The sequence below is a fragment of the Abramis brama genome (genome assembly GCF_963993115.1).
Source record: "Abramis brama genome assembly, chromosome: 10".
In the NCBI taxonomy this organism is placed as follows: Eukaryota; Metazoa; Chordata; class Actinopteri; order Cypriniformes; family Leuciscidae; genus Abramis; species Abramis brama.
This window is the reverse complement of record NC_139972.1, coordinates 25,210,329-25,225,291: the sequence shown is the minus strand read 5'-3', so window position 1 is coordinate 25,225,291 and position 14,963 is coordinate 25,210,329. Positions and strand designations below refer to the sequence as shown.

The window sequence follows — 14,963 nt, the reverse complement described above, 5'->3', positions numbered from 1 at the left end:
GGGAATGGAATGTTTCGCAGTGCTCTGTCAAAGTGGCTTCATGCCATTATGATTGGAGTGACAATCAAACTGCAACTACGGAATGTGTTTCCTGAGCAACGATCATAACACGTGTGACACTGTATTGAAAAACAGCCTGGAAAATCTGTTGGATTGCAGTTGAGTTAACGAATCTCTTTCCTTTCCGCCTGTGCGTAGGTGCTGGTCTACTCTGAGGGGCTTCACGGCAAATGGATGTTCAGCGAGATCCGAGCAGTGTTCACCCGACGCTTCCTGCTTCAGAACACAGCGCTGGAGATCTTCATGGCCAACAGAAGTAAAACTCTCCAACTCAAAGCATCTAGTGCTCTAGATCTTTGTTCTGCTGAGTTTTCAAAACTTTCTAAACCAGCAAAACATACTTGGTCTACCAGCTTCAAAAAGTCCACACTGCACTGTAAAAAAAAAAAAGTCCTTTAAATTTACGGTAAAAAACCTGCAGCTGTGGTTGCCAGAATTTTACTGTAAAAAATATGGTAGCAACATTTTAGGTTTTACTGTAAAAAAAAATTAGGTTTTATAATTTACAGTAAAAAAAACCCCATTTCATTATCTGATATAATGTTAATTACCGACCTATGGCACTACTAATTCTGTATTGTACAATTGTAATACATTGACAACCACCAATCACTGTGGTGATGAGAGTCACATGATGAATCAGAGCTCATCACTAAAAGCCATTGCACACTGAGTCCGAAATTTTCGCATACGTTTTTTCGTATTCGTGATTCGGTGGCTCTGAATTGTCAAAACACCATTCAAAATGCTTGCTACGGATGCGAAAAACACAGAAAATCAAACCTGATCTGAATTTTTTACGACGGACGAAAGTTTCGGAGGCAGTGTGCAAGCTTGATTGACATAACGTGAGGTCGTATTTAATTTTTAACGTGCGTAAATTTCGGATGCGAATTTCGGACTCAGTGTGCAAGGGCCTTAACAGCTTTTCCACATTCTGAAAAAGTATACAAATATATAGAAGCTGCACAGTGTCATTCACACAAACACTAAACACCATCATGGTAACAAACATGACATTTTAAAAATGCAATAAACATTAATTTTACAACATTAAATGTAACATAAAACCCTAATGTAGTGTCACGCAGGGAATTCTGGGAATGTCAATTTACGTTTTTTTTTTCACTGTAAATTATACAATTACACTTCTTATATTTGTAATATTTGTACACTTCTTATTATTGTAATTATACAATTACAATTTTTCACTTCCAAAAACTGTAAATTTAACAGTATTTTACTGTAAGGATTAGGCCTTAGTTAAATTAGGACATAAAAGTAGCTTTTTAAAAAAAAGTACATCACTGATGTGCCTCTTGAGACAAAACAATAGCACTGACATATTTTATGATATATCAGTGCAAGTTGCTTTCAGTTAAAACCGCTCTAACATGCATTTTAGTCTGGGACTAGACTTAAGCCTTGTCTGTGAAACCGGCCATAGATATCATGAACAATGAAACTTATTGTAATCTGTTATCATTTTACTGGTGAATATCATATGATGGTTCACCAGTGAGACTAGCACCAAAACAAGCATGGAAATTCATGTTAGTTCTTTCAACAGTTCGCAATACGGGACCACTGACCCAGGACAATTTTTTATGGATAAATCCCCTTCTATAGGCCCAAAAAGTGAGCTATACTAAACTACAAAGGAGTAAAGTACAAAATATCTACACATTTAAGTCAAAATCAAAAAGGTATTATTTCCTCAGATTCAGTGCATAGTTACAGAGTTTTGTCATAATAGTGCTGCAAAGTAGCTCCCCAAGTAACAGACCGCTGTGTTAACTTAAGAGATTTGTCAGCTCTTTTCTTTATATAATGATTTATGTCCTCAAAATTGAGAATAGTGTGAGACTGAATGATTGCTAAGCAGCATTTGTTTACCCGTTCTGAAGTCTTTGTACCATTTGTGGAAATGTTTACTCATATTTGGATGTGCTCTACTGTAGGCCTTTGTTTAACATGTGACATCATTGCCTCCCTCAGCGTCCGTCATGTTTAACTTCCCCGATCAGGCTACAGTGAAGAAGGTGGTCTACAGTCTTCCTCGCGTGGGCGTCGGCACAAGTTACGGCCTTCCACAGGCCAGGCAAGTCTGTTTCTAGTTCTCTGGAACACCTGCACGTGGTTGCCTTTCAAAATATTGTTCAAAACAATGTTTACTTCGTCTTTATTTTGTTTAAAAGTCTAGCATGATGACCACATCAAATGTCAGAAACGATTGATCCTGAGTGTACTCCTTTGCTGTTCAACTGTTTGGAATACTTTGAGGTAGAGGTAGTTCAAGTACAGTACTTGCGGCATGGGTGTTTTTGCATGTTTGTCCCTGACTGACCCTACCAAATAAACCTATGTTCTTTAGAGCATTTCAACTGAAGTCTAGTGCCATGCTAGTCACAGTAAGTGTACACATGGTGTTGTGCGCCAAGGCTCATCGATGCACCAGGGCAACGAAGGCTAGTCTGAGACAACAGAAGGGCCACACAATTTTAATGATGGTTATGGGAAGAATGTGTCACAACCACAGTGCTGTGTATGGGACTGTTCAGCCACAGACCAATCAGAGTGCCTATGATGACCACTGTCCACCATCGAAAGCGCCTACAATGGGTTCGCGAGTGTAAGAACTGTGCCTTGGAGCAGTAGAAGAAGGTCGCCTGGTCTTATGAGTCCCGTTTTCTTTTACATCACGTGGACGGCCGTGTACGTGTGCCGTTTACCTGCGGAAGTGATGGAGGCAGGATGCTCTGTGGGACGACAACAAGCCAATGGAGGGAGTGTGATGCTCTGGGCAATGTTCTGCTGGGAAACCCTGGATCCGGCCAGTCATGTGGATGTAAATTTGACACGTCCCACCTACCTAAATATTGTTGCAGACCAGGTGCATTCCTTCATGACAATGGTGTTCCCTGAAGGCAGTGACCCCTTTCAGCAGGAAATGGACACTGCACACATTGTTCAGGAATGGTTTGAGGAAAATGATGAAGAGTTCAAGGTGTTGCCTTGGCCTCCAAATGGCCTGGCCCTGTTTTGGCAGCACGCGGAGGACCAACATGTTTTGCTCTTCTGTGTATTAATGTTTCATTATGTTCAGCAATGAATTATCATGGCTAATAATAAGTACTTAATTCTTCAATCGGCCTGTGTTTCGGTCTTTCGACGCAGGCCACAACAACTTCGCCAGGCTTTTCGGTCTCTATAATAAAAACACATAGGAGGATACAAACATGAAACAAAAAAGAAAGTCCTGCACGTGAATGAGAATCTCTGAGAGAGGTCCGATTCAGGCGCTGCACCAGAATTCTCTGTTGTTCTCATATTTTTAGCATGTGTGCTTCATATACTTCAAGAGCAAAGACGCATTAGGGTCATCTGCAAAGAATCTCTTTTGCTGGAATTGATGCATTCATTACACACCACAGTAAAGAGCGTGACAGCCTTGCGTGTGTGAGCTGGTGTACTCTTTTGTCTTTTTTTTTTTAAGCTAAATGTTACAATGCCATATTTTGAGTTATAATCCATTTGCGGAACAAGCCAAGTCCACAATAATCAAAGGAAAATGAAAGCAAATGTCAAGCTGGACCTGAGCCCTGCTTATTGGTGAAGTTTTGTGCTTCTTTTTTTTTTGTTGCAGGCGGATTTCTTTGGCCACCCCTCGTCAGCTCTTCAAGTCCTCAAATATGACTCAGCGCTGGCAAAGACGAGAGATCTCGAACTTTGAGTACCTGATGTTTCTCAATACCATTGCAGGTCAGAATTGATTTGCTTGTCAGTATTAACCAGTCATTTAAACTAAAGTATTTTGGACCATTCTCAATCACGTTTGACATCGGCTTTGATGGGAATGATGAATTTGTCCACTGATCAGTGTTTAAAAAATACGTCTGCTAGAATCTTTTTGTTGGACATGGCAAATTCTATTAAAGATAATAACATTTAAACCATATATATATATATATATATATATATATATATATTAGTTTCTTTTTTCAAACAAAAATAAATTTACTGTCTTTCCCCTCATTATTTATTTAGGAGCTATATTTTCCCTTCGTACTCAGACGCTCTATCGTTGCGCAAAAGTGAGAGCCGTGGACTCTTTGGGATAATTAGTGTGTCTCTGTGAGTATGTGCAGAGTTGAAATATTCTGTTGCAAAGTCTCTGATGTGAACTAGTGAGAATTTGTGCGCACACACACACACCTCCTCTTGACACTGAAATGTGTCATCCCTGCTCGTGCTGCATATTCATGCATATTTATATTTAGCTCCTGCTTGAGTTCGAAACATTATTGTCAGCTAATTAGATGTAAGGCAGAGTTGGAATGGGGTAAAATTCATTAAAGGCAGGAGTGGTAATGACCTGTGCTGACAGAGGTGTCAGTGAAGCCCGGGTCCACCGACAGGAGAGAAAGAGGGGTGTTAATGTGAAGCCGGTCCGCTCCTAATTAAACACTATTGCGGTGATATTAACATCTTCCACCCGGGCCTCGGTCCTGTCAGCTCAACCTCCCCTCATCTCAACCTTTTTCCTCCTCTCGGCCCCACTTCACCATGTGGCATTAACCTGGTTAATCAAGTCTACCTCATCCTAGACCCGGAATATCTCAAGATCATTACGCTCAGGGTTCGGGATGAATTGGTTTAGTGTCAGTGTAAGTATCTGAATACCATGATACCAGGCTATGATCCCCAATTTATTTTATTTTATTTTATTTTATTTTATTTTATTTTATTTTATTTTATTTTATTTTATTTTATTTTATTTTATTTTATTTTATTTTATTTTATTTTATTTTATTTTATTTTATTTTATTTTATTTTATTTTATTTTATTTTATTTTATTTTATTTTATTTTATCTATCCATTGCAGCCTCACAGCTAGGTTGCAGTTCTGACAAGACCAGTGTTTTGCATTGATTATTATTTTTATGTGCATATAAACGTATTGTGTTGATAGAAAAAGGCAAATACTGTCATTTATTTGTAGCATTGTTACTTAAAATAATCAGCGATAATATTATGTTTATCATAATAATGGCAACAGAGTAATTAATGGCATGTTTGTTTAATTAACAGCATTAAAACTAAACTGCTCATATTGTATAAAACCACATGAGGGCTTTATAAATCATAGTGTTTTATCTGTACGCTCTAAGAGTTGGCTGTTTAAGAGGAAGATTAATGACAGTCATTTGTGATGGGTCTGGTAATTATCCCACACACACTATCATCTCCAACCATCATGACAGGCCTGGAGAACCCAGAACCAAAACCCACATCATCAAACTCTCCATACATGCTCTCCTGCTATTCTCAGTCAGTCATCTGAACTGAGATGCCCCTGTGGGTTAGTACCACTTCGGAGGATTTTAACCTTTTGATTAAAGGTCAGGATCAGGTTTACTTTGTGCCCTCTCAGAGTTCCACAGGAAATACCAGGCTTCCAGTCGTCGTCTGAGTAATCACACTGTAAAGATGAAATAGCCCCACTGTATCCCTTCTGTAAGAGATTCTGTATATCAACATAACCAACCAAGCTTCAGTGGCGTCCTCACAGCTCCAGATCACAGCGGTAGCCAGACGAGTCTGGAAACTTTTCTGTCCATACAGCAAGCACAAATCACGCCAGCACCTTTGCAATGTCTCATAGAGGATTTACAGGGATATTTATATCAAATTGCCATTTTCCAAAAATCATTTTTTAGGCTTTTTTGGTGGGGGTTATTTCATGACTACAGTTCCCTTTCAAGGGAACTCCCGTTGCGTCGAGAATGACGCTATGGGGAACGCTTTGCGTGATGACGTCTTGAAGCACATGTAAAATCAGTCCAATGGTGTAGCGGGACGTCAGAGGCGGGTGACGTCACGTACCAGGAAGCTATAAAAGCCGGCCCGAAACAGAAAACGAAAGCTTTCTGAGTCTTCAGTCGCGCTCTGTGTTGAAATCTGTCCTTGTTATTTGGTGTTGTCTGTCTATATATATATATATTTATTCAGATATGGCGAGCAAGCAGCAGTATCGAGTGTGTGTCCATCCCTGCCCGCGTTATTTAACGGGAGGTGACACACACACTCTTTGTGTTGTTTGTTTGGGAGAGGAGCATGCCCAGTCAGCACTCGAGGGTGGTGACTGTGTGCATTGCTGTGCGCTTCCATTGCGGACGCTCCGATCCCGGTTGGCTCGGTTCAATCCCGACCACGTTCCCCAGGGCTCGGGTCCCGCCGCGGCTGAGGCTCGGCGGCGATCTCAGACCTGGGGTTCGCAAATGGATCTGTCAGTGGATGTTGAGACGGGCTCTGCCTTATCTCAGCCTCTTACTGACAGATCCAGTGCCTCTCATCAGGGTGTGGAAGCACGCGCTGCGGTTTCTTCCCCCCCGATAGAGGCACCAATACTGCAACTATCCAGCTCTGAGGAGTTGGATGTTGTAAGTATTGATGCTGAGTCTGAGGATTCGCCACCTCAGTCTCATGCTTTTGAAGAACTGCTCGATGTGATCACGAGAGCAGTTGACAGATTGTCTATTGAGTGGCCAGAGGATAGGCAGGACGTTCGTTCAAAAAGCAAACTCGACGAACGCTTCCTGCCATCTCGTGCTCAGCCCCAGCGTAGGAGCCTGCCGTTTTTCCCCGATCTCCACACCGAGGTGTCGAGATCGTGGGGGAGACCAGTCTCTTACAGAGTTTACACACCACACACCTCTCTATATTCCACTATTTCACAATATAAAGAGCATGGTTATGGGGAGATGCCGAAGGTGGAAGAGACGCTCGCGGGCTATCTCTCTCCAGCAACGGCATCTTCCCTGAAGGCTCCTACACTTCCCTCAAAGCCAGTAAAGTTGACATCTTCCCTGATTAATAAATCGTATGCAGCCGCTGGTCAAGCTGCAGCGTGTCTGCATACGATGTCTATTTTACAAGCCTATCAGGCAGAATTATTGGGGGATTTAGAGGAGGGCGGGGGAATCGGTCCCGACACTGTGGCTGAACTGCGCAGAGCCACGGATGTTTCTCTCAGAGCCACCAAGGAGACCGCTAAATCTATCGGGCGGTCTATGGCAGCCCTGGTGGCTACTGAGAGGCATCTGTGGCTCAACCTGAGCGATATTAAGGACAAAGAAAAGCATGTTCTGTTAGACGCTCCGGTTTCCACTGCCGGGTTATTTGGGGATGCAGTAAATATTGCGGTTGCAAAATCACAAGAAGCCGCTAAACAAGCATCTGCTCTTCAACAGCTTCTTCCCCGCCGTTCTTTCTATGAGGCTGCTGAGCGGGAGCAGCCTCACTCCTCTAAAAAGGGTGCTGAGCATCGTGCCACTCAGAAGCAGAGCGTGTCCTCCCGTGCTCCCCCACAAAAATCTCGGGGACACGGAGGGCGCGCTCAAACCCAGCAGTCTTCGAGGGGTAGAACGGATCTGCGGACCGTTATTACCGCCAAGAAGGCTGCTGGGAAGAAATCCTGACGTCCGAGGGCTCAGGATTAATGAGGGTAGTCCCCCCCGAAGCAGAGCGGTTAACACCTCTTTTTACGGTGCCCGTCTCTCTTCGGTACCCTCAGGGGACCGTTCTGCCAACCCTGCCGCCATCGGTGTTACAGGGCGCAGCGGTCTCCGGCGAGCACATATCTCAAGGACCACCCGGAAACGTAGTGGCCTCGGGATGCCCGCCCCCTCCGAGGAGGGTGTTAGAGCAGTCTGTTCGGTCGCTCCCTGCCGGTGCGCCGTTACAGGGCGTCGAATTGACTGCTCAACAACAACAAAATCCAGAAACCAGTCTCGAGAGGCTGGTACCTCTAGTAGAATCTTTGACAGCGTGGAAGCTACTGTCAAATGTTTCTCGTTGGGTCCTGCAGACCGTAGGAAAAGGGTATCAGATACAATTCAAGAAACGCCCACCTCGGTTTATGGGGGTCCTACCCACAGTGGTGGGCCCCGAGCAGGTTCTGGTTATGGAACAGGAAGTAAACACTCTGTTAGAGAAAGGGGCCATAGAATATGTACCTCCCTCCGACAGGGAAACCGGGTTTTACAGCCGGTACTTCATAGTTCCAAAAAAGGACGGGGGATTGCGTCCCATTTTGGATCTTCGAGTTCTGAACGAGTCAGTCATGCAGCTCAAGTTCAAAATGTTGACATTGAGACAGATCGTGCCACAGATCAGGTCCGAGGACTGGTTTGTCACGATAGATCTCAAGGACGCATATTTCCATATTTCCATCCGTCCGTGTCATTGGAAGTTCCTGAGGTTTGCTTTCGGGGGCAAAGCATACCAATATCGTGTTCTTCCATTCGGCCTAGCTTTATCACCCCGCACTTTCACGAAATGTATGGATGCAGCTCTGGCGCCTCTGCGCCTTCAGGGGATTCGCATCGTGAACTACATCGACGATTGGTTGATTTTAGCTCAGTCGCATCAGTTGGCGGTTCAACATCGAGATGTTGTTCTCGCCCACATGAAAGAGCTGGGGTTACGGCTGAACGCCAAGAAGAGTGTGCTTTCTCCACTCCAGAGAACCACTTTCCTAGGCGTGGTTTGGGACTCAGTGTCGATGCAGGCGCGCCTGTCACCGCCACGTATAGAGTCCATCCTTGCAGCTGTGAAAAGTGTAAAGCTAGGCCAGCTACTCACTGTCAAACAGTTCCAGAGACTGTTGGGTCTCATGGCAGCAGCTTCCAACGTGATACCTTTTGGACTGCTGCACATGAGGCCCCTGCAGTGGTGGCTCAGGACCAGGGGGTTTTCCCCGAGGGGCAACCCATTTCGCACAATCAAGGTCACGCGGCGATGCCTACGTGCCTTGGTTATGTGGAAGAAACCTTGGTTCCTGTCCCAGGGCCCAGTGTTGGGAGCTTCTTGTCGTCGCAGACTGCTAACGACGGATGCTTCCCTCACGGGTTGGGGAGCGATCCTGGAGGGTCGCTCAGCTCAAGGTCTGTGGGAAGACCATCATCGTTCCTGGCATATCAATCGCCTAGAGATGTTAGCTGTCTTCCGGGCTCTGAGGAGCTTTGTCACAGACATCAGGGGACACCATGTGTTAGTGCATACGGACAACACGTCGGTAGTCGCCTACATCAACCACCAAGGGGGTTTGCGCTCGCGCCCATTATCAAATCTGGCACGCCATATCCTCTTGTGGTCCCAGGGGAAGTTGCTGTCACTCAGAGCAGCCTACATCCCCGGGGTTCAGAATATAGGAGCAGACACTCTGTCGAGGCAGGGGCCGAGGCCCGGGGAATGGAGGCTCCACCCCGAGGTGGTGGAGCTGATATGGAGGGAGTACGGCCAAGCACAAGTGGATTTGTTTGCGTCTCGAGAGACGTCTCACTGTCCACTTTGGTTCTCCCTCACGCATCCAGCTCCTCTGGGACTGGATGCTATGGTTCAGACGTGGCCGAGGCTACGTCTGTACGCCTTTCCCCCAGTTGCTCTGCTCCCGGGAGTTCTGGAGAGAGTTCGCAGGGACCGGGTTTGCCTGCTTCTAATAGCCCCGCGTTGGCCGGGCAGAGTATGGTTTCCCGATCTGGTCTCCCTCCTCGACGGGCATCCTCTGGAGTTACCCGTCAGGAGAGACCTTCTGTCCCAGGCAGGGGGCTCAATATTTCACCCCCGCCCAGAACTGTGGAACCTGTGGGCTTGGCCTCTGAGGGGGCCCAGCTCATAGAGTCAGGTCTCTCAACTGAGGTTGTTGAGACCATTCTACAGTCCAGAGCTCCCTCCACGAGGAAACTTTATGCCCTGAAGTGGAGAGTATTCACTTCTTGGTGTAGTGACCGTCGGTTGGACCCAGTCCACTGCCCAATTGGTACAGTGCTGGAGTTCCTGCAGGACCGGTTCACTGCAGGTCTGACCCCGTCCACTTTAAAGGTCTATGTGGCGGCCATAGGTGCTTACCACATTCCTTTGGGTGGAATGTCTGTGGGGAAGGACCCTCTGGTATCTCGTTTCCTTCGTGGCACTTGGAGGCTGAGGCCTGCAGTCCGCTCTAGGGTGCCGCCATGGGACTTGTCCATTGCTCTACAAGGCCTGTCCCTGGCCCCCTTTGAGCCCATTGAGGAGGTTTCGGAAAAGTTTCTGACTTTGAAAGCTATTTTCCTTCTTGCCATTTCTTCTCTTAAGAGAATTGGGGATATTCAAGCATTGTCGGTTGCTCCGTCCTGCTTAGAGTTTGCTCCGGGTATGGTGAAAGCTTTTCTCCATCCCAGACCGGGTTATGTCCCCAAGGTCCCCACTAATGTGGCCAGACCTATTATTCTGCAGGCCTTCTGTCCTCCTCCCTTCCAGAATGCGGACCAGGAGGCTAATAATTTGCTTTGCCCAGTTCGGGCGTTAGACGCCTACGTCCACAGAGCTGCCCTGTGGCGCAGAAGTGATCAGTTGTTTGTTTGCTTTGGCTCCCCTAACAAGGGAGGGCCGGTGTCTAAGCAAAGAATGAGCAAGTGGGTGGTCGAGGCTATCTCACTTGCTTATGAGGCGGCTGGGCAGCCTTCTCCTTTGGCTGTCCGGTCGCACTCTACAAGGAGTATGGCGGCCTCTAAGGCCCTTATTTCAGGAGTTTCACTACAGGATGTCTGTGATGCGGCAGGCTGGTCCTCACCGCACACTTTCGTCAGGTTTTACTCTTTGGATCTAGACTCTGCTCCAGGGTCTCATGTTTTGTCATCCTAGTGCTGCTCTATTAGATTACACACAGGACAGACATTCGTAGCTATGGAGGCGTTGGTATAGACGTTCCCCATAGCGTCATTCTCGACGCAACGGGAGTTCCCTTGAAAGGGAACGCCTCGGTTACGACTGTAACCTCGGTTCCCTGAAGAGGGAACGAGCGTTGCGTCGCCTTGCCATATCTCCTTCATGCCTGTCAGCTCGACTTCAGACTTTTACGAAGCTTTCGTTTTCTGTTTCGGGCCGGCTTTTATAGCTTCCTGGTACGTGACGTCACCCGCCTCTGACGTCCCGCTACACCATTGGACTGATTTTACATGTGCTTCAAGACGTCATCACGCAAAGCGTTCCCCATAGCGTCATTCTCGACGCAACGCTCGTTCCCTCTTCAGGGAACCGAGGTTACAGTCGTAACCGAGGCGTTTTCTTCCATAGAAAATCTGATATATAAGATTGGAGCACAATCTGCCAAATACTATTTTTTTCTCAAACAATGTAAAGTGTGTGTGTGTGCATGTGTGTGTGTGTGTGTGCGTGTGCGTGTGTGTATACAGTGAATAAATAAAAAGTATACATAAGTATACATATATAAAGAGAAAGATTAGAAATAATTTCTAAATTTCTAATATAGAAATAAACTAATAAATTATTAATAAGAAAGAAATTAATAGAATGATTTCTGAAGGATCATGTGACACTGAAGACTGGAGTAATGATGCTGAAAATACAGCTTAGCTGTGACGAATAAATTACTGTACATTTTAAAAATATTAAAATTGAAGCCAGTTATATAAAATTATAGTAATATTTAACAATATTACTGTTTTTACTGTATTTTTTTATCCAATAAATGCAGCTGTGGTGCGCAAAAGAGACTTCTTACCACAAAAGAAAAAAAAAAGATATATATATATATATATATATATTTAAAGTTTGCATTCATAGCTTTTTATGAGTCACATATCATACTCAGTGAAACTGTCATCTGAGAGAAATTATAGGGCATTTAGAAGAGAGATAAGCCATTTTATAGCTTTCTTCTTACGATTGGATCTCCTGTGACAGTTCTTACCATCTGAAATCCATATTCCTAGCAGCAAGAAAACAGACGCAGGGCAGAAAGAGAGCGAGCGAGATAAGGAAAGATGAAGAGAGAGAAATGGAAGGAGAAAAAGACAAAGGCACATCTGGCGTCTATTGCATTGCCGCATATGTGCTCCGTCATGGATACTTCGTATAGGTCTCCATGGTTACCACAACTCTCTGGCCAATCAGAGGAGAGGCCTGACTGTGCCACAGGGAGGGGTGTCAAGGGTACGGTGTCATCTTCTGGAAGAATTTGCATGCCTTTAATTACACCCACTCCACAACTTCACCACACAATTTCACTTTCAGGAAACTTTAACCAAGAAAAGCTTTTAAAACCCTCCACTGCTGTAATACAGTCATTTGGCGCTGTGACAGACAACCCCAGCAACATCTGCCTGTTCATCTCGTTGAAAACTCTATTACTGTACATGTTATTATGAAAACCTGAGTCGTTGTTATCATCTTAGCTCGCAGTGGAATACTGTGTTTGTCATTACACGCAACACACTTGTTTCTGTCTTTTTATTAATGAGGCAGTCATGTCATTGATATTATCATATTATGAATTTATAATGTCCTATAGGAAGGGATCTTCTCACACCCCTTCACCGAGAGGAAAGCACAATAACCCGTAGTCATTAACCCTGTGAAAATAACTCGGTCCAACATGACTGTGGGTCGACAGCTGCAGTGCTACATGTTGGTTTCCCACCTGCCTTATACTAATTTCAAGTACCTTTACTCTTTCAGGACGGACATACAATGATCTGAACCAGTATCCTGTTTTCCCGTGGGTCCTTACAAACTATGAGTCAGAAGAGCTGGACCTGACAATTCCCGGCAACTTCAGGGATCTTTCAAAGGTACAAAACACATATTTACATCTATATATTATCTGTCTGTATATCGCTCTTTATGTGTGTGTGTGTGTGTGTGTGTGTGTGCACAAACAAATCAAACTCAACATCAAGCAGCCATCCGCATCTACTCGAACATTTAGGGTTGGTCAGTGTTTTTTTTTTTTTTGGTATTTTCTCTCAATAGCTTCAGTCTGGTTTTAGCTAGAGAGGACTTCCTATATTAAGTGCACTCACAGAGTTCATCATTTTAGATTTGTATGCTTTAGAGGTGCAGTAAATCATCTGCTTTTCTGCCTGCATTTCTCCTCTCCAGCTACTCTATACCTTCATCAGGTTGTCACATTCTCTCTTTCTCATGCACTCATTTCCTTACGTTTACATCTCACAAGCTCACTGACCTGAAAACAACCACATTCCTGTCTGAGCGTATCTCACTCTATATAGCTATCTCTCTTCCTTATACGCTCGTATCCTCATTTCCAAATCATTTCTAAATCTGCAGACTAGAAGACTATTACTCTATATTGTTCTGGCTTTTCCTGACAACCATTTTGTGAAAACTAGTGGATGGTTCATGACCGGAATAAGATTGTGGACCGGATCTAATGCCATTGGCTTTGCAAGACTGTGATTAACCTTAGCTATAATTCTTACCCTTTCTGCATTCAGCATCAGCAATATCTGTTTAAAATGTCTCTCCAACAGCGCTGTAGTCCCTGAACATGTCAGCGTGGCACCAGGTGGGCAGAGGAAGCCCCCTGGCCTGAGGAAGACAGTGATGTATTGTAATGTATGCTTGTGACATCCACCCTGTGCTGTTTACCAGCTTGAGCTGCCTTCATTAGCAGGAGTTCACAGGCCTGCGGCCGTCCTGACGCTTGTCCTTGGCCAACCTGGGGCTCTAACCTCTGAAGGTTCAGTGCTGCTGAGACAAAAACAGGGCTTTAACCTCCCTCCCGAGTCCCTTGCTGTGAAGACCCCTGCCTTTGTTCAATAATGTATGGAGGGGTGTGCAGCCTTGGGGGTGAATGTGCGTAGGAGGGGAGTGTGTGTTATTGTAGATAATGAGGTAGGCGGCTTTTTTGGCTTTGTGGTGAACATGCTTTGTTCAGATCCTGTTCTTTTTTTCCCCAATGTTGCCAAAATGTGTGTTCATCCATGCGGCAGGCTTGGACTAATTCAGAACTAAAGAATTGGAAACTCCCTTCATGAGTGTGAATTTGAATTGGCCACACCCTACAGGAAGTTCAGTTGGAATATGAAACGGAATCTATCTATCTATCTATCTATCTATCTATCTATCTATCTATCTATCTATCTATCTATCTATCTATCTATCTATCTAGTCTGTCTGTTTGTCTTTCTATCTGTCTGTCTGTCTATCTATCTATCTATCTATCTATCTATCTATCTATCTATCTATCTATCTATCTATCTATCTATCTATCTATCTATCTATCTAGTCTGTCTGTCTGTCTGTCTGTCTGTCTGTCTGTCTATCTATCTATCTATCTATCTATCTATCTATCTATCTATCTATCTATCTATCTATCTATCTATCTATCTATCTATCTAGTCTGTCTGTTTGTCTTTCTATCTATCTGTCTGTCTATCTGTCTGTTTGTCTATCATTCTATACTTTTCTACATCAAGATTTAAAATTACTTTATCAATCCAAAATTCGAAGGTTCTCTTGACCAATTTTTTAAAGTTCAAAATGAGTCATATGAGTTATATTAATTTCTTGAAATTACAATAAACTTTAATTTCACTTCTTTACATTCACATTCAAATTGTAATTTTGCATCCTGTTTGCTACCTCAGTTCAAATTTGGCGATTGAAGTTGAATTTAAACGGCATTCTCATTTTTTTGGAATTGTTTTGGGAAAGTTTGCATAGCACACAATCCAGTAATGTACAGTTACTGACTACTTGTATATGTGTAAATATAATAAAACCAAAAAGCAAATATTGTCATTTTGCATTGCAAACTTTCCTGAGAAAACATATAAGTTGGGCTGCCGGCTCTTCTGAACACACCCTCAAATTCTTACCTGCCATTCTCACACAACTCCCAGAGCCCCAGACACGCAAACCATTCTCCGCCGTTCCGTGAGCCGTGGTCACATGACCAGCCCGGCAGGAAACAGCTGCCAGTCATACTGGTGAGAATGCCCTGCAGCGCTGTGGTGATGGGCAGCAATGTGGAGAACTGCCGAAATATCCCGCTTGATATGTTCCATAATTCCCCTCTCAACCCCACCTACAA

At 44.3% G+C, this 14,963-nt stretch overlaps 1 protein-coding gene across 7 annotated transcripts in view; it reads left to right on the top strand.

Moving 5' to 3' along the window:
* nbeab (neurobeachin b) overlaps positions 1-14,963 on the top strand; it is a 286,723-nt gene that overhangs the window by 228,348 nt on the left and 43,412 nt on the right. For all 7 annotated transcript variants that reach the window (XM_084126150.1, XM_084126151.1, XM_084126146.1 and 4 more), the window contains 4 exons: positions 199-316; positions 2,059-2,161; positions 3,707-3,822; positions 12,584-12,696. In XM_084126150.1, the coding sequence (XP_083982276.1) occupies positions 199-316; positions 2,059-2,161; positions 3,707-3,822; positions 12,584-12,696 (450 nt within the window). The remainder of the gene's footprint in view (positions 1-198; positions 317-2,058; positions 2,162-3,706; positions 3,823-12,583; positions 12,697-14,963) is intronic.